Source organism: Canis lupus, chromosome 14 (assembly GCF_003254725.2).
Source record: "Canis lupus dingo isolate Sandy chromosome 14, ASM325472v2, whole genome shotgun sequence".
NCBI classification, from domain to species: Eukaryota; Metazoa; Chordata; class Mammalia; order Carnivora; family Canidae; genus Canis; species Canis lupus.
This window is the reverse complement of record NC_064256.1, coordinates 33,694,710-33,717,911: the sequence shown is the minus strand read 5'-3', so window position 1 is coordinate 33,717,911 and position 23,202 is coordinate 33,694,710. Positions and strand designations below refer to the sequence as shown.

Sequence of the window (23,202 nt, the reverse complement as noted above, 5' to 3'; positions counted from 1 at the left end):
GTGGATGACGTGGAACCCGGGCGCCCGCAGGAGGCGGCGGCGCGTGCGTCAGCCGTGGGCGCCGCGGGAAAGCTGGCCGGAGCGCATGGCTGCGGGTTGCTGCGAGTCTCCGCCGCCTAAGGCGGCCTCTGAGGGGCCGGCCGGCGTGTTGCCTTGCCTAGAGCTTCCGACCTACGCGGCGGCTTGTGCGCTGGTGAGTAGCCGTTACTCCTGCCTGGTGGCGGGGCCGCACCGAAGACACATCGCGCTTTCGCCGCGCTACCTTCACCGGAAACGCACCGGTATCCGGGAACAGCTGGACGCGGAGCTGCTGCGCTATTCCGAAAGGTACCGGCCCCTCGGGCCCTTCCTGCGTGCGCCGGCGCACGGGCGGGGGTAGCGACGAGGTAGCAGAAGAGGCGTGAGGGGGCAGGAACGCCCTGGCCACCTGGACGCCTTCGGGACTCTTCTTCGGGCCCGGAAGGCCGGTACCTGCCTAGTCGGTCCATGTAACAGGCAGGAAGGGGGACGGGCTAGAGGAGCTGCTCTATGGCGTTCAGGGGGAAGAATAGAGCAGGGGCCTAGAAACCCCGTCGGCCCGGGTGCCCCCGCCCCTCCCCCCGCAGAGGGAGAAGCAGGCTCCACGCGGGGAGCGCGACGTGGGGCTCGATCCCGGGACTCCAGGGTCACGCCCCGGGCTGCGGGCGGCGCTAGACCGCTGGGCCACACGGGCTGCCCGAGAGATACTTCTGCTGGGTTCTCTTGCTTGGGACCTGATCAGGGACGAGAAAAGTACTGTGTTTTTATTTATTTATTTATTCATTCATTCATTCATTCATTCATTCATTCATGATAGAGAGGCAGAGGGAGAAGCAGGCTCCATGCAGGGAGCCCGACACGGGACTCGATCCGGGGACCCCAGGATCACGCTCTGGGCTGAAGGCAGGCGCTAAACCGCTGAACCACCCAGGGATGCCCCCTTTGTTTTGTTTTTAAGAGCAGTTTAATTAATTTAACTGGCCATTCTGTTGGGCTTGGGGGTGAAAAACCTTTGTGGTTCGTTTAATGTGTTCAGAAGAAACGGAGTTACAAGAACGGAGGGTCAAAGGAAGGGGGCATGTATACTTTAATATTGCAATAGGGCTGCTTTGCCTCAAAAGCAAAGGTTCCGGAGCTGGGACAAGTGGAATTCCTGGGGATTCCTTACTGCACTTCAGAAATTTCATGACATCCTCCCCCCACCCCCACCCCCCTCCTCGGGAAATTTGCTGTCCGTGTTCTAGGTCAAAGTATCCAAAGTGTTCCCTTTCTCCAGGGATCCTGAACAGGTTAAGAAGCAAGCAAGTCTAGGATGTACGGCTCATTCCAAGCACCAGCACCCTTGTGTGGTGGCTGTTTTATGTACTAGGGACTTAGGATTTAAAAACAAAGAAAAAACAAGATCCCTGTTTCAAGAAACTGTAAGCTCTAGTAAAGATATAAATGTCAGATAAATCGAATGAAATGTTAAAATTTGACAGAGGTCTAAAGTTATATTAGGAGAAAGAGTAGTGAATTTGATATTAGGACCTCTGAGATGGTAGTATTCAAGGCATAAAAAGTGTAACGTAAACGGATAGTAGATAAAAATAAACTGCTTTGGTCGGAGAATTGTAAGTACTATATAATTGGAGTAAGATTTATGTTAGAGGAAAGAAATTGTGTGCAGTTGAAGAGAGCAGGAGGCAGCGTGGGGGATCACTCAGGATGTACATTTTGCTCTTTCCTTCTTATCTACTAGGTTTTTTTTTTCCTCTTTGCTTAAGCAGGCTTGGCGCTTCCTCCTCCTAGTGCCCTCCAGCTCTGAAATTTGGTGCACTCTGGAGAGAGTAGTGCATATCCGATCTCTGGGACATGATCAGATACACAGTTGAAGAAGAAACCACGCTTGATAGCATTAGCTGATGGCTTGAGTGAGGCTGTAGACATGGAGACCAATTAAGAGATTGTTACAACTGTCCAAGAGAAAATAACTAGAGAGTATGGAATTGAGAGTTATTAAGGATATAAAAGTGGTCATAAAATCTGGAAAGAGGCATTGTTTGATATACTTACTACTTTCTGGAACCAATCAGTGCTTCCACTTGACAGGCTAGGAGGAAGCCACCTGAAGTGTCCCAAGTCCGAGCCATTACCCCAGAGATATAAGGAACCCATGGACAGTGTGGCCTTATGGAGCAGGTTGCGCTCTGAACAAATGAGGACTGCCCACCACACCCTCCCCTCCCCCACCCCCCAGTACCACTCTGGGTAGTGGGCTACCCCAGTGTGATAAAGACTCGGACTTAGGGCAAATAAAGCAGCACACATTGAACTATACATTTCTAATTAGGGACGAAACCTTGAACTGTAATGTCAATCATTTATCGTGTATAGGTAGATTTACAGACTTTGGCGCCATCAGGAGGAATCAGGAAGACTTGTTTCACTTTGTTTGAGAAATGAGGAAAACCAGAGTGTTGGGAAGTGGAGGAGGGACAATAAAGTATCCCCCAAACTGAGAAGGCACTTTGAGATTTGAAAATGAAGTAGGTGACTCCATACATTTTACACACCCTTCGATTCTGGGTAATTTACTGACATAGGGGACTGGACATGTGATTATCCTGCAGCTGCACAGCTATTCTCCACAAAGTTTGGGCCTTAGTTCACATTTACAGAGTACAAAGGGGTGTGCAGAAGGCATTTTGGTTAGGTCAGAGGTCTAACACTTAACAGACTTTCTGGTGCCACGTGTGCTCCAGAAGAGGGGGAGGAAAGTGTGTTACCTATAGTAGTTATCTAAACAACTTTAGGGAAAATCAGAACAACTTGTATTCTGGTCAGGGCATATGTTAACCTCCAAGGGGCCTGAAACCTGTGGCCCTGAGGGAGGTCATCACCCGGACATGAACAAGCTGGAGGGCGAAACATGGGGTCAGTATTGTCAGCATTCATATACCTTGATGGCTCCTACAGTGTTTACATGCCATTCTTCTCTGATGACCCTAGAGTCAGATATTGGGAGTTGGGTTGCATGCCTATATCATGGCAGTAATGTAAACAGAAACATGAGGTTAAGATACGTATAAGACCAAAGAAAATACTTAGTAGTTCCTTAGTGACCGTCAAGAGATGAGTCATAAGTGAAGGCACCAGCAAAAGCCATCAAAGCAATTGTGAATTTCAGCATACGTGGTGGCCCACAACAGGGAGAGCTTCCTGAGGCAAGAAGGAGGGACATCAGCAATGCAAGGCTGGGGCAATAAGACAATGTTTGACAGCAGTAGACAAGGCAAATCATTTGACAACACAGTAGCTGTTTGGTCTCCATACCACTGTGGCTTTTCATCATTCCCCATTTTGAGTGACAGGAATGTTTCCAGCTACTTCGTGCTGAAAAGGGGGGCATAAATCAGGATTGAGGAATGAAACTGCCTTGCATCCAGTTGCAGATACCCCCTAATATGAGGTTGAGCCCCCATCCTTCATAGAGGCATTTTTTTGGAACCGTAATGTGTAGTCTTAGCATCTTATGCCACATTTCATAATGAGGTAAAATCATGTCAGTTCAGTTAAACAGTTGTATCATTTCAGGAGGTGGTCCTGCCAGGTGGGTTTTCAAAGTCTGCCTATAGTGTATAAGTAGTCCAATAGAAATCCAGATATTCAAGGAAACCAGGGAATTCAGAATCTGACTCAGTGTTATAGGAAAACAAAAAACATTTGAGGACAATTAGAACTAGAATCTAACACCCGTAAAGATATGTTACTGAAATATGATTTTTTTCTTCGCAAAATCCCCCTCATTTCCATCAGCAATAGTCAAGACTAATTCGTTTGTAAAACAAGTCCATTTTTTAGCAAATTCGGCCTAAATAATTATGTAAGTACAACTGGCCACATATGTTCTTTCAGCTCTGTTTTGCTGGAACATTGCATAAAGAATTTCACATTGAGCTTTTAATAGCCATTCAAGGCTAAAAGCCAAGCCAAATACTTGCCATCAGACTTTCTTTCAGTACCCAAAGATCTGATTATTTCCTCACTTCTTGGGGTACCTCAAATATCCTGAGGTTCTTGATTCTGTCAGAAAGCAACCTTCCTTGCTTACCTGGTAAGGCTCCTGGAAACCCTGTAAGCAAGGTACCAGCTGTGCCACTTATTCCAGGGGGGCTTCATTGGCTCCATAAAGTCAACCTTAGTTCCTTAAAACTGGCTATATCTGAGTCTCTGTGCTTGTCTTTCTCAAATGACATTCCAGTCAAAGCCTTAGTAATTGAACTAATTTTCCTAATGGTGACCTATTACAAGAAGGGATTCTTAGTGAATTTATGCAAGTAACTATAATTGCCATGGACATAAAAATACTCAGATCACTTCTTGAATTCTGGAGGGATCAGGTAGGGAAAAAAAGATAAATGTTTTCTTAAATCCTGAAGCGCAAACATTAGAGAACCAGTGATGTTTCAAACAAGAGTCATAAAAACTGTAATCATCCTCAGTTAATTCAGTCTTCTGTTACTAATTCTTTTTTTTTTTTTTTTCCTAATTCTTTTTCAGTTTGAATACAGTTTTCCCATTATTCCCAGAAATTTTTATTTGGCTTAGTTTTATGATCTAAAAGGTATCAGAAACCTGTGTTTGTCAAGTCTTCCCTGTGATTCTCCTTGAAGATGAAACATATTTGTAAGAGCATTAGAACAATAACTGTGACAAAAGACTTAAAGGCCACAGTCAAAGATCATATGAGATTTCATTATAGTGCAGTTGACAAGGAAATCTGGTTATTTCTCTGATAGTACTTCAATAATTAGAATTACAAATAATGATGTTATATCAGGATACTAAACCTTTAGGAATTTCATAGTATTCACCCATGCAATATAACCTAAAAAGATTTATCATCACCTATCTCACAGTGCTCCCATGTAATTTAACATACCAAATCAATAAGCCTTATTAGCTAAAAAGACTTTACTTAGAATTTGAATTTTCATAAATTTGTTAAAAATATGAGGTTTTAAAGCTCATACCTGGGGCGCCTAAGTGGCTCAGTGGGTTAAGTGTCTACCTTCAGTGTTGATCCTAGGGTCCTGGGATTGAGCCCCACAAGGGGCTCCCTGGTCAGTGGGGAGTCTGCCTCTCCCTCTCCCTTTGCTCCTCTCCCTCCTCATGCACTCTTGTGTGCACACTGTCTCTAATAAATAAAATCCTAAAGCAATGCCTAAAAAAGACCACAGATCATTACAACACTTAATTACTTATTTAACCTAATGGCAGTAGAAATTCTAAAGGCAAGTACAGAAGGTTACATAGTTGTTACCAAAACTTAGCTCTTTTGATATTAAGAAGATTTAGATTTATGAAGTAATTAAAGCCCTGATAGCAAACTTTGTTTTTTCTGGGCAGTTAAAGGAAAAACCTTTTGTATTTTTCTATCAAAAGCAGACCAATATTCTAGGAAAACCCTGTCATTTCAACAGAGTGAAAAATGAAACTCCAATCTTAAACCAGTGTACTTTTAAAACTCATTAATTCCAATCTTCCTTCTGACTGCATATTCTTTTGTAAATATTCCTTTTTCACAGACTTTCTGCAACTTTTTTTTAACATTAAGATTTTTTTCATGTTTTCTCTCTTTAAATAAGCCTCATTTTAGGTAGGACAAATTACTTTGTTTTACCCAAACAAAAATATATTCCCATTTCTTATACTTTATTACCAAAAACATATCACATACCTTATTTTCCTTGCATCTGCACTTGCTTCCTTCATTTCCAGTAGTCTCTTTAAAGATGTTATTTATTTTACTTTTTGAGAGAGCATGAGAACGCATGCTCACAGGAAGAAGGTGCAGAGGTGAGGGAGAGAGAGAATAATACCAAGCAGGACTCCATGCTGAGCACAGAGCCCATTGTGGGGTTTGATCTCTTGACCCTGAGATCACAACCTGAGCCAAAATCAAGAGTGGACACTTGACTGAGCCACCTGAGTGCCCCTCCAATAGTCTAAATGACATTTGTTAGAATTCTTAATGCTTAGAAACTTTACTTTCTAGTGAAAACTAAGTAGTAAGCAATATTAGTTTCAGATGTACAATACGGTGATTTGACAATTCTATATATTACTCAACACACATCATAATAAGTGCACTCTTGATCTCCTTCACCTATCTCACCCATGTCCCCTCTAGTAACCATCACTTTGTTCTCTATAGTTAAGAGTCTGTTTCTTGGCTTGTCTCTTTTTTTCTCTGTTTATTTGTGTTTCCTAAATTCCATATCTGACTAAATTCCACTATTTGTCTTTCTCCAAGTGACATTTTTCACTAGCCTTATACCCTTTCCATCTATCCATGTTTTTGCAAATGGCAAGATTTCATTCTTTTTTATGGCTGAGTAATGTTCCATTGTATATATATGTGTACCACTTTTTATTTATTTATTTTTTAAAGATTTTATTTATTTATTCACGAGAGACAGAGAGAGAGAGAGGCAGAGACATAGGCAGAGGGAGAAGCAGGCTCACTTCAGGGAGCCCAACGTAGGACTTGACAGCAGCACTCCAGGATCACGCCCTGGGCAGAAGGCAGGCGCCAAACTGCTAAGCCACCCAGGCATCCCTATATGATGTACCACTTCTTTATCAGTTCATCTGTTGTTTGGACACTCCGGCTACTTGCATAATTTGGCTATTGTTAATTCTACAATAAACATAGGGATGCATATATCTTTTTGAATTAATGTTTTTGTATTTGAGTATTTTGTATTTGTATTCACCCAGTAGTAAATTACTAGATCATATGGTAATTCTATTTTTAATTTTTTGAAGAACCTCCGTGCTGTTCTCCACAGTGGCTGTACCAGTTTGATTTCCAACAAAAATGCACAAGGATTCATTTTTCTTCACGTTTGCCAAAACTTGTTTCTTGTATTTTTTATTTTGACCTTTGTGACAGGTGTGAGGTGATACTCCATTGTGGTTTTGATTTGCATTTCCCTGATGATGAGTGATGGTAAGCATCTTTTCATGTGTCTTGGCAATTGATATCACTTCTTTGGAAAATGTCTGTTAATGCCTTTTACCCATTTTTAATTGGATTATTGGGGGTTTTTTGGTGCTGACTTACCTAAATTCTTTATATATTTTGGGTATGAATTCTTTGTCAGATAGGTCCATTGCAAATATCTTCTCTCATTCAGTAGGTTATCTTTTAGTTTTTTCCTTTGTTATTCAGAAGCTTTTGATTTTGATGTAGTCGTAGTAGTTTATTTTGCTTTTGTTTCTCTTGCCTCAGGAGACATCTAGAAAAATGTTACTAGAGGTGATGTCAGAGAAATGACTGCCTTTGCTCTCTTCTAGGATTTTTATGGTTTCAAGTCTCACATGTAGGTCTTCAATCCATTTTGAGTTTATTTTTGTGTATGGTAAGAAAGTGGTCCATTTTCATTGTTTCACATGTAGTGGTCCAGTTTTCCCATCACCATTTGTTGAAGAGACTTTTTCCCATTGGAATTCTTGTCTCCTTTGTTGAAGATTAATTGAGCTATAATAATGGTTTGTTTCTGAGCTGTTCCATTCCATTGATCTTATGTGTCTATTTTTGTGCCACTACGATACTGTTTTGATTATTACAGCTTTGTAGTGTAATTTGGATACACTACTATTGTTTTGGCTATTCAGGATCTTTTGTGGTTGTGTAGAAATTTTAGTATTATTTGTTCTAGTTCTGAGGAAAGTTTTGTTGAGATTTTGATAGGGATTGTATTAAATTTATAGATTGCTTTGGATAGTATGCACATTTTAATACTACTGGTTCTTCCAATTCATTAGCATGGGCTATCTTTCCATTTGTTTACTTTGCCTTCAGTTTCTTTTTTTAGAGAGAGATGGTAGTGGGGGCCAGAGGGAAAGAGGGAGAGAATCCCAAGCAGACTCCATGCTGAGCACAGAGCCCATTGTGGGGCTTGACCTCATGACCCTGAGATCACAACCTGAACTGAAATCAAGACTTGGATGCCTTAACCAACTGTGCTACCAGGCACCCTGTCTTTAGTTTTAAATCAGTGTTTTATAGTCTTTGGAGTACAGGTATTTCACGTCCTTGGTTAAGTTTATTCCTGGGTATTTTATTATTTTTGGTGCAATTATAACTGGAATTGTTTTTTTTTAAATTTCTGTAATGGTATACATTATTCGTGTATAGACATGCAACAGATATCTGTATGTTGATTTTGTATTCTGTGACCTTACTGAATTGATTGATCAGTTCTAGTAGTTTTTGGTGGAGTCTTTTCAGATTTTCTATGTATAGTATCATGTCCTGTATAATTAGTGAAATTTTTGCTTCTTCCTTAGCAATTTGGATGCTTTTTAGTTCTTTTCATTTTTATGATTGCTATGGCTAGCACTTCCAGTACTCTGTTGAATAAAAGTGGTGAGAATGGACATCTTTGTCTTATTCCTGATCTTAGAGGAAAAGTTCTTAGTTTTTCACTATTCAGTATGATGTTAGCTGTGGGTTTTTCATCTAAGGCCTCTTATTATGTTGAGGTATATTCCCTCTAACCTACTTTGTTGAGGGTTTCTGCCATGAATGGATATAGCACTTTGTTAAATGCCTTTTCTACAATATTTGAAATGATAGGGTTTTTTTTTTTTTTTAATTTTTATTTATTTATGATAGTCACACACACAGAGAGAGAGAGAGGCAGAGACACAGGCAGAGGGAGAAGCAGGCTCCATACACCGGGGGCCCGACGTGGGATTCGATCCCGGGTCTCCAGGATCGCGCCCTGGGCCAAAGGCAGGCGCCAAACCACTGCGCCACCCAGGGATCCCAAATGATAGGGTTTTTAAAAAAGATTGTCTTTATCTTTGGAGAGGGAGGGTGGGAGTGCATGCACACATGTGGGTGCACATGAGCAGGAGGGAGGGACAGAGGGAGAGGAAAAAGCAGACTCCCCGCTCTGCAGAGAGCCTGACTTTGGGCATGATCCCAGGACCCTGAGATAATGACCTGAGCCAAATGCAGATGCCTGACCAACTGAGCCACCCAGGTGCCCTAAAATGATACTTTTTTTTTTTTTTTTAAGATTTTATTTATTCATTCATGAGAGACAGAGAGAGAAAGAGAGGCAGAGACACAGGCAGAGGAAGAAGCAGACTCCATGCAGGGAGCCCGACGTAGGACTCGATCTCAGGTCTCCAGGATCAGACCCTGAGATGAAGGTGGCACTAAACCGCTGAGCTACCCGGGCTGCCCCAATGATAGTGTTTTTATTTTCTTTTTTGATGTGGTATATTACATTGATTGATTTGAAATCAATCAAGTTCAAATATTGAACCTCGGTTTACAGAAATAAATCCCTCTTAATCATGGTGAATATTTTTAATGTATTAATGGATTCAGCTAGCTAATATTTTGTTGAGAAATTTTGCATCTACAGGCATCAGAAATATTGGCCTGTAGTGTGTGTGTGTGTGTGTGTGTGTGTGTGTGGTGTCTTCATATGGTTTTGGTATCAGGATAATGCTGGCCTCTGAATTTGGAAGCTTTCTTTCTTTTCTATTTTTTTTTAGAATATTTTGAGAATAATAAGTATTAAATCTTTAGATGTTTGGTCTTTAAGTTTACCTGTGAAGTCACTTGGTCCTGGACTGTTGTTTGTTGGGAGTTTTAAGGTTATTCATTCAATTTCATTGTTGGCAATCAGTCTGTTCAAATTTTCTATTTCTTACTTAGTTTTGGGTGGTGATAGTTTTCTAGAAAGTAACCAGTTCTTCTAGGATGTCCATCCAATTTGTTGGTATATAGTTTTTAATGTCTTAAAATGCTCTTTATATTTCTTTGATGTTGATTATTGCTTTCTCTTTCAATTCAGATTTTGTTGATTTTCTCTTTCTCTTTTGATCAGTTTATCAATTTTGTTAATCCTTTCAGTGAATCAGGTCCTGGTTTCATTGATCTGTTCCATTGTTTTTTAGTTTCTCTTTTATTTCTGCTCTAATCTTGATTATTTCTTCCTGCTACTTGTTTTGGGTTTTCTTTTTCTAGCTCCTTTGGGTTTGTAAGGTTAGTTTGAAATTCTTCTCATTTCTTGAGGTAGGCCTGTAGTGCTTTAACATTCCTTCTTAAAATAGCTTATATTGCATCTCAAAAAACATTTTGGACTGCTGTATTTTCATTTGTCTTCATGTAATTCTTTATTTCCTCTTGATTTTTTGGCTGACACATTCACAGTTTAGTATCATGTTACTTCATGTAATTGTGGTTTTTTAGGTTCTTTCTCGTGGTTGATTTCTACTTTGTTAGCATTAAATTTGGAAAAGATGCATAGTATGACTTCAGTCTTTTTTAATTTGTTGAGACTTGCTTTGTAGGGTAACATATGATCTGTCTTGGAAAGGATATTCTGTGTGCACTTGAATGTGTATTTCCTGTTTTAGGATGGTGTGTTCTGTATATATCTGTTAGATCCATCTGTTCCAATGTGTCATTCAGAGCCACTGTTTTTCTAGTTTATTTTCTATTTGGATAATTTATCCATTGATGATGGTGGAGTATTAAAGTCCTCTACTATTATTGTATTATTATTGATTACTTCGTTTATGTTTGTTATTATGTTTAGTGGTGATGAGATCCTTTAACTTATTTTGATAAACCCTTTAGCTCTCCTATTCTGAACGATGACCTTGATGGATAGAGTATCCTAGTTAACTGGCTTTTTTCTTTTAATATATCAGGCTACTCCCTTCTGACCTGCAGTATTCCTGCTGAAAAATCCACTGATAGTCTTATTGAGTCTCCTTTATGAAACTGTTTTCTTTTTTCTTGCTGCTTTTAAAATTCTTTATAACACCCCCCCCCCTTTTTTTTTTGCCATTTTAATTAACGTGTGTCTTAGTGTGGACATCTTCAGGTTGCTTTTGTTAGGGGATCTGGATGTCTGTTTCCTTCTCCAGACTCAGGAATTTTTCGACTCTTATTTCTTCAAATACATTTTCTGCTCCCTTTTGTCTCTTCCTTCTGGGAACCTTATAATACAAATGTTATTATATTTGATAGTGTCCTGAGTTCCTTTAATCTCTTTTCATTTTTTTTGTTATTCATTTCTCTCTCCTGTTCATCTTGATTGCTTTCCATTATTCTTTCCTCTAGGTCACTGACTGATTCTTCAGCATCCTCGAGCTGTTATTTATTTTCTCTAGTGTATTTTTTAATTTCATCTATTGAGTTCTTAGTATCTAAGTGTTTCTTTTTTATGTTTTCTGTCTCTTTGTTGAAGATCTCACTGATGTCCTCCACTCTTCTCAAATCCAGTGATCATCTTTATGATCATTAATTTCTCTATCAGGCATATTACTTATCCTATTTCGTTTAGCACTCTTCCTGTGAATTTATACTGTTCTTTCATTTGGGACATACCCCTTCTCATTTTGTTTAATTCTGCATCTGTTTCTATGTATTAGGAAAGTCCTCTGATCTGGAAAGTAATGCCTGTATGAACAAGAGCTCTTGTAATTCCCTGCCTGCATTGCAATGTCTCCTGTTCACCAGAACCTGACACTGCAGGGGTGTCTCTTATGTGTGTTGCATGTGTATTGCTTTTGTGGCTGAGCCATGTTTCCCTTCAGTCCAGTCGTCTGCAGTGGCTCTCTTTGCCTGTATGGGCAGGGTTTGGTCCTTGTGTTGTTAGTGGACCAATCTGGGTCCACCTTGGGCTTGAAATGAGCGAGAGCAGTCTTTTGCCAGAGCCATGGTAGCACCAAACTCAAGGGTGCTTTTCCTCTGTGGTCACCTGAGAAACTTTTATTGGTGGGCTGAGTCTGCAGTTAGACCAGATTTCTGTTCCCAGTCCACTAATTGGGGGCAGGGTGCTGCATCTGGACTGGTGTGTGTTGGTATTTTTCCTCTCTCAGGAGCAAGTGTCACTTTGGAGTGCTGCTGGCCCCTGTGGGGGCTACACGCATAAGGCGCAAGGCGTGCGGCACTACTTTGGATGGGCTTCAGCCAAGATCTTCAGGAGAACAGAGAAGCTGGGTGTCCTGCACATGGTGCCAGCAAGGTCTCTTATATACTGGTCTCCCGTGAGAAGGGAGCTGAAGCAGCCTGGGAATACTCCTGTAGGCAGTTGAAGGGGGTGGGTCCACATTAAGTGTGTGGCTGGGGCATGCTTTCAGCAAGCTAGGTGGATAGGTAGAGATGGTTGTGCTGGACCCTGCAGCTGTCTATGTAGTCAGGCTGGGGGCAGGTGCTGGGGAGGGAAATAGCACCCACCAGGTCTTTTGTTTTTGGTGAAATCTCCCAAAGTTCCCTGCGTCTCCAGTACATGCTCTGAGATTATTAAATAAATCTCCTTACTGTATACCCCAGGCATTTTTCGATCTGCTACTTCTGTGCTGTATCTCAAGCAGGGCTGTTGTGCAGTTTCTTTAAGGGCAGGGAGAGTCAAGTTTTCTATCTCCCTCTTGCCTCTTAATGTATTGGGCCTGCTGAGTTTTAAAGTTCCAGGTGTTAAGCCCTGTTGATTGTTAACAAAACTGGAGAAGCCCTCTGGTTTTCAAAGCCAAATGTTATGGGGATTTGTGTTTTAACTGCAGTCCCCCAACCCGGGGTACTGGGGGCTAGGTCTTCTCTTCCCTCTCTGCCCCCAGTGTTCTTTCCTCCCAAGGTCTGTCCTCCTCTATGGTATGATCTTTCAGTAAGGATAAAACATGTTTATGAACAGATCTAAATTTATCTTTAATTTCTCTTTAATAAGACAAAAGTAGATAAATTTATGTGTAGTAATCAATATTTTTGGTATTTTATTTAGGAAAAAATTGAGATGTCTAGTGAAGGGTTTCTCAAAGGTTTGATGGATTTACACAAATCCTTTTGGGTTTAGGCTCTATGGTCACATTCCCTAATTATCAATTTTGAACCCTACAGAACCCAATACATCTCTTAGAGTAAATATTTTGCAATACTATCTTTACTATCACGAAAGTACATCTTTACTGTGAATTGAAACTTAAAGGTAACACAACTTACCTACATAATTGAAAAAAGAATTTGTAAGTGCTCCTACACAATACAATAAATTATATTTCAATGTGATAATGCTTAAGCATGACTACCTAGGAATAGTTGAAGTACTTTGATGACTTCTGCACTGACACAAGAATTGTGAATGTCTCCATTATATAACGGTGGATTGATGCAGGGGTTTTGAGTTGACAACTTAGAGAAGACATACGTTATCTCCATCGGTGAAATGCTTTTCTGAAGTGATGAGCAGTTCTCAGTAAAATTCCCTACTACTCTTGAATTTGCTACTACATTCCTGGAAATTTTAATGTATATTGAAACCGTGGAAACATGCCTGTACACTGATATATGTGTGTGTGCATATATATATATATATATGCGCGCACACACACACACATATAAAGTGTGTGTGTATACAGTAAAATTAGATTCTGTGTCCATCTATTTATAAATCCGTTTGTTCCCTCAGAGGTCATGTAGACTTCTTGATTTTCTGTGATGGTGTAGTTCCTGTTTGGGAAAACACAAGCAGACACTAACAGTTCAAAAAAATGCTTTCTGGAATAAATCTCTTGAGTTTTTGGTCTTTTTGATTTGATAGTTATTAAAGTTCCTTTCCAGTGGCTCCTGGCTGTTTTATTTAAGCAGCAGCTATTAGGGATAAATTCTTTCTCTTATGCTATGTGAATAGTTTTAGAAATTTAGTAGAGTTCAACAAAAATGTGCTGGGCTCTGAAGGGCCACTACTCTAGTAGTGTGTGGAATGCAAACATGTTTGCAGATAGTTCATAAAATGAGATTAAGTTCAGTGATGATGCTGTGCCATGGAATCTTCTAAGAGTGGAGGAGGAGTGATTTCATCCTTGCCTTGCTGAGTCTAGGATGTTTTCTTGATCAAGTAGTAGGTGTGGTAGTGAAGCCACCAGGTCTGCCTCCTTAGTAGTTAAAATTTGTTAAGTACTTGGAAATGACATTTTCAAATAGTAGTTGCTCCCTAATCCTGTCCCCTATGTAGACTAAAGTGGCAAAATGGGTTCTTAATAATTATAACTATATATTTCATTTATTAACATTAGTATTTGTTACATACAGATGGAGTTTGAGGATTTTTCTCTAAGTCATTGGCTTTAATATTCAGGGGCTTGACCTGTGATTCTGGTAATTCTCTTACTATAGGCCATCCAGTACAGAAATTCAGTAATGGTAGATAATACCAAAATTGTCTTGATTTGGTTATACTCAGAGACATTTTTCATTCAAGTCTCCCCCCACCCCCACATTCTAGCATGACTAGAATTCTAATAGGTCAACCTACTGCTCATGTATAATTGGACATTTTGTTTCTGGGTACCTGTCTTGAACAGTCTTTTATTTAGTCAATATATTGGAACCTTTTGGTGAAATTGAATTACTCAAGTTGTTATGGATTAATCATATGCTATTGTGTTTTGGCATGCGTGAGTATATTTAAGAGGCATATAATTTTTGGACTCTGAATATTTAATAATTATGGCCTAGTTTAAAAGAAGATAAAAATAAATTTCTTTCTTTTCTAATAGCCTTTCAGGTGTCCCCATTGCATATGATAACATCAAAGTAGTGGGTGAACTGGGAGATATTTATGATGATCAAGGACACATTCATCTTAACATCGAAGCAGATTTTGTTATTTTCTGTCCTGAACCAGGGAAAAAGCTTATGGTATGTATTTATACACACACTTTTTTATGCTTTCTCTAATTGTATAATTATGTAATTTGGAAAATCTTAAGAGATTTGGGAAGCAAATGGATTGCTGTTGTGGTTTCCTGAAAATTATTTTTAAAAGAAAAAAAATTACTGTCCATTTAATCTTGGTAAATTTTTAAATTCCATTCTTCTCAAACTCACATGTGTATGCAGATAATGTGTCTAATAGGATTTATTCTTTTCTTTGGATAGCATCAGAATGATCTTAGGCAGTAAGAAAAAAATTTTATTTCATAATTTCTCAGTTATACACAATAGTTCCTTCATACTACTACCCTGTTCGAATCCTTTATATCAAATAGGAGTTGAAAATTCAAATGGTTGCAGGACCAGGCAGGTAATGAAAGTGAATGAAGAATGAGGTTAGAGCACCCATAACGCGCCATATGATAAAGGCCCTGTGGGATAGGTCTTTTAGTTTTTCAAAAGAAGCTGAAGTATATCCTCATATGTTCTGCACTAGCCTCTCCTACCAGTTCTGCATGTATACATTGATATATATATAGAATATATATACACGTGTCTATTTTTTCCTTTAACAAAAAATTATGTAGGAATTGCATAATCATTTAAGAACTGTTAACTAACCCTTTATTGCTAATAAAAACACAGGTAAAATTTTACTGTCAAATCTGTAAGGCATTAATAATTTAAAAAAGCTTTTCAGAATCAGTTAAACTGGTAGAGCATCCTGGGCATGACCAGCTGGGATCCTACAACCAGCCTCTATACTTCTAAAGTTGACAATAGATTTGTACTTAAAGCTGGTAACAGTTAAGTGTAGGAATTTTTGTATAAGTTACTGTAAATGTATACATGGAAGTACCACACTATACAGAAAATATGAAATGAAAAAAGAAATCAATCCTTTTACTCTATTCCCTACAATAAGATCCAGTCTTCAAATACATTTGGACCGTGTGTTCAGTTTTTTTTAATATGAAGTATAATTTACATACAATAAAATGAGATCTAATTTACATACAACAGAACGCACAGATCATAGTGTACAGTTAAATAAATTCTGGTGAGAGCATGTATTCTGTTCTATTTCAGAAAGATGCTTATGCCCTTTCCTGGTCAGTCCTCTCTCCATTCCAGAATACAACCACTGTTCTGATTACATTTATTGTGAAAGTAGTTTTGTTTATTCTAAAATTTCATGTTAATGGAATTTTTCATTATACAGTGTTTGAAAATCTGACCTCTTTTGCTCAACATGTTTTTTTTTTTTTTTTTGCATTTCATGCATGCTGTTTGTTGTAATGGTTTCTTTTTGTTGTTCGTCGTATTCAGTTGCATGAATGTATAATTTAATTGCCTGTCTTCATCGATAGACATTTGGGCTGTTTCCATTATGGAGCTATTATGAATAAAGCTGTGAATGTACATTTTCATTTCTCCTAGGTAAAAACTAGAAGTGGAATGCTAGGTCACAGAGTAGATGTGTTTAACTTTATGAAAAACAGGCAAATTTCCCATTCAGCACTATAACTTGCTTTGCATCCTTGCCAGCATTTGGTTTTGTCACTCTTCTAATTTTGCTGATGGGCATATACGAGTTTCCCATCATGGTTTTAATTTGCATTTCTCTAGAGCTCTTTTTCATGTGTTTCAGTAAGGGGCCTATTTAAGTGCTTTACTCATTTTTAATTGGGTTTTTGTATTATTGAAGTATAGTAGTTCTGTTTGTAGCCTTCCTACAGATCCTTTTCAGATCATTTGTTAATATTTTACTCCAGTTGGTAAACTTGTCTCTTTTTAATGGTATCATTTCATAAACAGAAGTTTTTAATATTGATCAGTTTGTCTTATTTTTTTGGTTGTTGCTTTTGGGATCCTACGTAAGAAACTTGCCTACTGCTGGATTGTGAAGATACTTTTTATAAGCTTCTAGAATTTTTTAGTTTTAGCTTTGTCATTTAGATCTGTGATAAGTCTTTAATCTTTGTGTGTAATATGAAGTAGATCCTTGAGATATATTTTCTTATTCATATGGTTATTCAGTAGTTCTAGAACCCTGTATTGAAAAGATGTTCGTTTTCCTATTATTTCCTTAATTGATAGGCTTTATTGTTTTATAGCAGTTTTAGATTTACAGAAAAAATGAGTAGAAAATAATACCTCTGTTCACTTCTCCACCCCAGCATACACAAACACAGTTGCTCCTATTGTTGACATCTTGCATTAGTGTGATAACATTTGTTACAGTTCTTAAGCTGATATTGATACATTATTATTTTTAGGGTTTAGAATTAGTTTTTCCTGTTGTACATTCTAAAACCCAGGGAATGTAAGTACAACTTAATGACCTGTGTCCTGTGTTCCCTTTACTGTATCCTGTAGAATAATTGGGTACTGCTCTCAGAATTCTCTATTTTACCTATTCACCCCTCACCTTCCTTCCATCCTCCTGAATCCTGGCAACTATTGATCTTTTTACTGTCTGGTCTCTATGGTTTACCCTCTCCAGAATGTCATATAGTTGGAATCATATTGTATGTAGCCTTTCAGCTTGCCTTCTTTCACTTAGCAGTATGCATTTAAGGTTCCTCCATGTCTTTTCATGGCTTGATAGTTATTTTTTTATTGCTGATTAGTACTCATTGTATAGATGCAGTGCAGTTTGTCCATACCACCCAGAATGTACCATTGGGAACACCAGACTCCTAATAATGACAGCCAATGAATTTTTTGTGTATAAGGAGTTGCAACACTAACATGTATACAGTTTTGTTTAAAGTTTAAAATAAATGACTTAAACGTTTCAGATGTTAATTTATATACATTATATACATTGATTTGTAGCGGAAGAAAAGAAAACTAAGGCTTTTTTTTTTTTTTTGAAACTTTCATATTTTAAGCTTAAAATCATATAGCACATACTTTTTAAAGCTTCCCAAAATGTTTTGTGATTCAGTCAAAATAGCCATGCTCAAGATCTACATTTCACATTTAGGTTATATCAAAGAGTATTTTCTGCTTGGTTTCATTATGGTTATACTCTACTCACCAGGGAATCCTGTAGTAGGAGCAAAGGAGTTGTTTTTATTGGGGTGGGGGGAGTGAGAAGAATAGTTGTTTATCCAGTTAGGCAATTGATATGCAATTACTTAGTAAAGTTGAACTTTTCTCAAATCTCTACAGTGTTTTAAAATGATGGTTTAGTATAATATGTAAATTTTAATCAAAAAAATTTTTTCCATGTCAAATTATACCATATTTTGATGTTTTTTTTTTTTTTTGAAGATCAACTTGAAGCTTATAAAGTTTTATTTACCTTTTAACTCTGGATTTCTTGATGTTAGTTTTTTTTTTCTCTTTCTTCCCAGGGTATAGTTAATAAAGTGTCATCCAGCCACATTGGCTGTTTAGTACATGGGTGTTTCAATGCCTCCATTCCTAAACCTGAGCAGATGTCTACTGAGCAGTGGCAGATCCTGGAGATAAATGTAGGTGATGAACTAGAATTTGAAGTATTTCGTTTGGACTCAGATGCTGCTGGAGTATTCTGCATTCGGGGAAAGTTGAATATCACTAGGTCAGTTCCTAATCACATTATTTTAATTTTGATACTTAGTCATTTGTTTAATTCTCAATTTAGAGAACATAAGTCCCTCTTAAAAAAAAAAAAAATTATTAGGGTATTCATGCTTCCAAACCATAAAGTCAGTGCAAATAGGAATCTAAAGTGTTAAGACAATGCATTGAATATTCTAAATCTCTACACATCTAGCTAACTGTTCTGTATTTTACTAAAACTCAGTCTTACTGAGTATTTTCTAGTTAATTTTTAACTAAAATTAATTTTTCTAGTTAATTTTTAGCATTTTCACAGTTGAAACACAAATTTGATTATTGTCATTATGCCAGGTAGGTAAGTTCTGTATCTTTTGATATTGAAATTATTCTAAGAATTACTCTCATCTTGAGTTTGTTTCCATGGAAGCCAAGTTTAATGGAGTGTAGGGGGAAAAAAAAAGGCTTTGGGAATACTGCTGGTGTTAATTCCTTTTTTAGATTTTACCTTGATAATTAACAAGAGTATGGGTTACAGTTTTAGAGCAGTTGTGCAGTAGAACTTTCTGCAATGATAGAAACATGTGCAGCATCTGTGATATCGAAGTTATCTTGTTGAAATTACTTATTTATATGTAGATATTATTACTGTATAGGACTTTGCAGTTCCAGAGTTCCACTGATAACTATTTTTATTTTAGTGTTAACTCATGGCTTTGAAGGTATTATTGCTTCAAGCAAGGGTAAGGGAAAAAAATGAAACAAGGATTGTGAGAGTAGAAGGAAACTCCATTAGTTTCATAGATAATGGAAGTATATATTTTATCACTCATCAGTTTAGCTAATAAGCCTGGGTATTGTGATGTTTATTGTCACCAATTTTTTCTGAACCAAACCAAAATTTAGAAGCTACATTTTGATAAAATTTATGTCATTTTTTTATGTGTGAAAACAGTGTGGAAGAAGTACTTTGGAAAAATTTTAACCTTTCCCAGACATTTTAATGGGTGAGAGATAACAGGATAGAATATTTCAAATTTATGCCATACTTCTGTATCTTGTACTGCTGTCATTTTTTAGAAAAAAATTGGGATAGTCTTTCTCATTTTATTTTTTGTTTATTGCTCTGTAAATTTTTTCAACTGTCAATTTAGTTTACAAACCAAGTGCTCTGCAGTTCCTGAAGAAATAACAGTAACTAGCACTGAAGAAATTATTGAAAAACCTCTCAAGAAGAAAAAGAAGAAGAAAGACCCAGAGTCCTATGAAGTGGAGAGTGATAACAGAGAGCTAGCTGATGTTACAGATGCCACAATGAAGAAAGAGACAGACCTGCAGATTGATAATATGAATGGCCTATGGAAGGATGAGCCGAAGAAGAAGAAGAAGAAGAAGAAGAAGCAGCAGCAGCAGCAGCAGCAGCAGCAAGATCAGGACCAGGATCCTGTTTTCCAAGGCAGTGACTCCAGTGGTTACCAGAGTGACCATAAAAAGAAAAAAAAGAAAAGAAAATACAGTGAGGAAGCTGAATTTACCCCACTTTTGGAACATTCACCTAAAAAGAAAAGGGGAAAGTAATTTTCTTTAGTGTATTTTAAATATTGTTTTTTAAAAATTAAGATACAACAGATGAATAAATGTCAAAATGGTAGGAGATGTTTGTGTATTCCAGTAGTCTACAAAACAGGAAAGATTTGATTAGAAGTTTTTGGTGCTTAAATTATTAAAGTGACGATTACTATGGGAAATACCAATATTATTAAACTGCCATTTTATTGTATACAAAATAAAAAAGAGCTGCTCTCTCGAGTCTTGCATTTTTCCCGTTTTTACATTCTAAATAAAATTATTTCTATACTCTGAAGACTGGCAAAAGGACTTTGTATTATAGTGTTATTCATATCATTGAAGAATGAGTTTGAGCTTCTGTTTGTTTTTTTAAATAGGTTTGCCCTGTAGTCATATTACCTGTGATTTTTAGATTTTGTTGGCTACTACAGTGTTTCTGTGGTTCAACTTAGAAGGGTTTGCCAAAGGAGTTCCATGCCACTATTGACTGTAGTAGGAAACATTGTTCACTATTCTTTCCTTCCAAATGCATGTTCTCTTTTTTTCTCTAAGAGGTTGATAGAGAAGGCTCTTCTCTTGTACTTGTCTGCTTTTGCTGTGTTTGGAGGAGCAGAGTCTAATTAAGACATGATAAACACCATTTGTCCCTAGTGGGGGAATTTCTCAACTCTATAATAATTAGGTTAAATACTAAAAACTGTGTAAGAAAATTTCACTGAGAAAACATGGACTATGTCTTTCTTAACTACTAGAAAACACTGAGTAATGAAATGGCAAGCTGGTTCAGGCTGATTATCAATGCATGGCCATGTTCATTGATGTAAGAGTACCTATGCATCACTGTGTGTAATACCTCTAAGGAAAAGACATATAATGGCAGACTAGGAAGATGTAGTTCGTTCTCTTATGGAATGGCATTAAGAGAAACAGATGTGTACACATAAGTAAGGAAATACAAAAATGAGTAATTCTGGTAAGTACTAAAAAGACTATTCACTGTTCTTGACTATGCAGTGTTACTAATAACACTGTTATTCTGTGTTAATCTCTATAAATGGATGAATGGTTGAAATGAACTTCATGTGGCAACTATTTTGTTGCCATTTTTCTCGTATCAGAGATGTATAACTAACTGGTCTTATATGGTTTAATTTTGTTAATATTTACATCCTGCTAGTAGCATATCCTGATCCAAATCTGTAATTAATAGAATGCAGAATTTGGGGAGGAGCAGACATTCACACGTTTATTCTCAAGTGACTTAGTAATACCAGACAATAGAAAGATACAGGCCAATATTTCTTTTCCTACAATTTAATGTGGGTATTGAGCCCTTAAAATATGGCTAATGCAAATTGACATATGCTATCAGTATAAAATACAAGATTTTGAAGATGTACAAAGAATGTAAAATATCTCAATTTTGTATATTGGTGAAATTCTATTTTTGATAGTGTGTTAAATAAAATTTAACTTTAGCTTATTTTGTGGTCTTTTTTTGGCTAAAGGATTAAAAGGTTATGTGAAGCTCACTAATATTTTGTTAGATTTCTGCATTTAGATACTGGCCTGTAGTTTTTTGTTTGTGGGATTTTTTTTTTTTTTGTAATATCTATATGATTTTGGTATCTGGATAATCCTCCACAAAATATTAGCAAACAGTATTCAACAATCTCTTACAACCACTCACCAGGATCAAGGGATTAACTGGTGATTGCAAGTATGGTTCAATATTTATAAGTCCGTCACATGCTCTATCACATTGAGAAAAGCTAAAAACCATATGATCTCAATAGATGCAGAAAAAAATGATGTGACAAATCCGTTCATAGTAAAAAGGGTTTTTAGAGGCAATCATACCTAACATAATATAGCCATATATTAAAAACCAATATCAGGTTTTTAATAACCAATATAAAAATCAATAACAGGTTTTTTAGAGGCATCATACCTAACATAATATAGCCATATATTAAAAACCCACAGCTAATCTCCTACTGGTCAAAGACTGAATCTTTTCTCTAAGATCAGGAAGACAAGGATGTCCACTTTCACCACTTCAACATAGTACTGAAGGCCTCATTTTCTTACACCGTACACAAACTCGAGATGAATTAAAGACTTAAATGTGAGACCTTAAAACCATAAAACTCCTGGCAGAAAACATTAATTAAAAGATTAAAGCATTGGGCAGCCCGGGTGGCTCAGCGGTTTAACCTGCCTTCAGCCCAGGGTGTGGTCCTGGGGACCTGGGATCAAGTCCCACATCGGACTTCCTGCGTGGAGCCTGCTTCTCCCTCTGTGTCTCTGCCTCTCTCTCTCTCTCTCTCTCTCTCTCTCTCTCTCTCTCTCTCATGAATAAATAAATAAAATCTTAAAAAAAAAAAAAAAAGGACTTTGGGGAAGATGGTGGAGTAGGGAGATCCTAACCTCATCTTTTCCAACTCACCGAGATAACAGCCACATGAGCACAGGTAGCTCAGAAAATGACCAGTAGAACAGACTTCCCACAGTTCATGGTAGAGAAGAGGTCACATCTAAAAGAGTAGGAGGGGTGAAAACAAGGTTGAGAATCAAGCCCTCAGTGAGACTAACCAGGAATGGGAGAGACACCACAAGCATGGAGACTGAAGAGGGTTAGACCTCACACCAGGCATTCCAGACAGGGGACCTGCACTGACTGGCAAGACAAGGCTGCTTAACATTTTGTCTTTGAAAACCACTGGCACTTAACTGTTAGTTTTACAGCCATCAGGGCTTAACACAGACTACTTAAAATTTGCATACTTAGCTCTAGGAAAGCTGAGGACCATAGGAAGCTGAGTCCCTGCCCTTAAAGGCCCATCACCTGACTGAGATACAGCACAGAAGCAGGAATTTGCAAAGTGCCTGGAGTATAAATGAAGAGTTATTAATCTTAGTGTGTGCTGAAAGGGCAGGGACTTTTAGAAGACTTCTCCAAGAACAAAATAGTTGATAGGTACCATTTCCTCCCACTCCCAGGCTAGAGAGCCAGACACTTGTTGGAATGAGCACTCTCCATCTATCTTGCTAAAACTAATGCTCTACCCCCATGCACATCTGCCCCATCCAACTCACCCCATTTGCCAGCTGTCTCCAGTGTAGCTTCTCTCTCAATATGCCCCACAAGCAACCTCCGCAGGAACTGGCACCACTCCAAAGTGACACCTGCCTAGAGGAGAGGGGAAGATAACCACACACTTCAAGAGGAGACATAGCTGACTTCCCTAATACTTAGAGACAAAATGAGAAGAATGGACCAAATGAAAGAACAGTACAAAGCCACAGCAAAAGAGCTAAATGAAACAGAC

At 38.0% G+C, this 23,202-nt stretch overlaps 1 protein-coding gene across 1 annotated transcript; it reads left to right on the top strand.

Moving 5' to 3' along the window:
• Positions 1-30: 30 nt before the first annotated feature.
• On the top strand, positions 31-21,353 carry POLR1F (RNA polymerase I subunit F). Its single transcript, XM_025464314.3, has 4 exons — positions 31-327; positions 14,593-14,734; positions 18,115-18,323; positions 19,456-21,353. The coding sequence occupies exons 1-4, from the start codon at positions 86-88 to the stop codon at positions 19,877-19,879; spliced, it is 1,017 nt and encodes a 338-aa protein (XP_025320099.3). The 5' UTR covers positions 31-85; the 3' UTR covers positions 19,880-21,353.
• Positions 21,354-23,202: the final 1,849 nt, after the last annotated feature.

Excerpts from the sequence above, each read along its gene's own strand:
- POLR1F (XM_025464314.3), top strand. The coding sequence starts at position 86 with ATGGCTGCGGGTTGCTGCGAGTCTCCGCCGCCTAAGGCGGCCTCTGAG. Across the intron at positions 328-14,592 it reads CTGCTGCGCTATTCCGAAAG|CCTTTCAGGTGTCCCCATTG; the intron begins GTACCGGCCCCT and ends CTTTTCTAATAG. Across the intron at positions 18,324-19,455 it reads GGAAAGTTGAATATCACTAG|TTTACAAACCAAGTGCTCTG; the intron begins GTCAGTTCCTAA and ends CTGTCAATTTAG.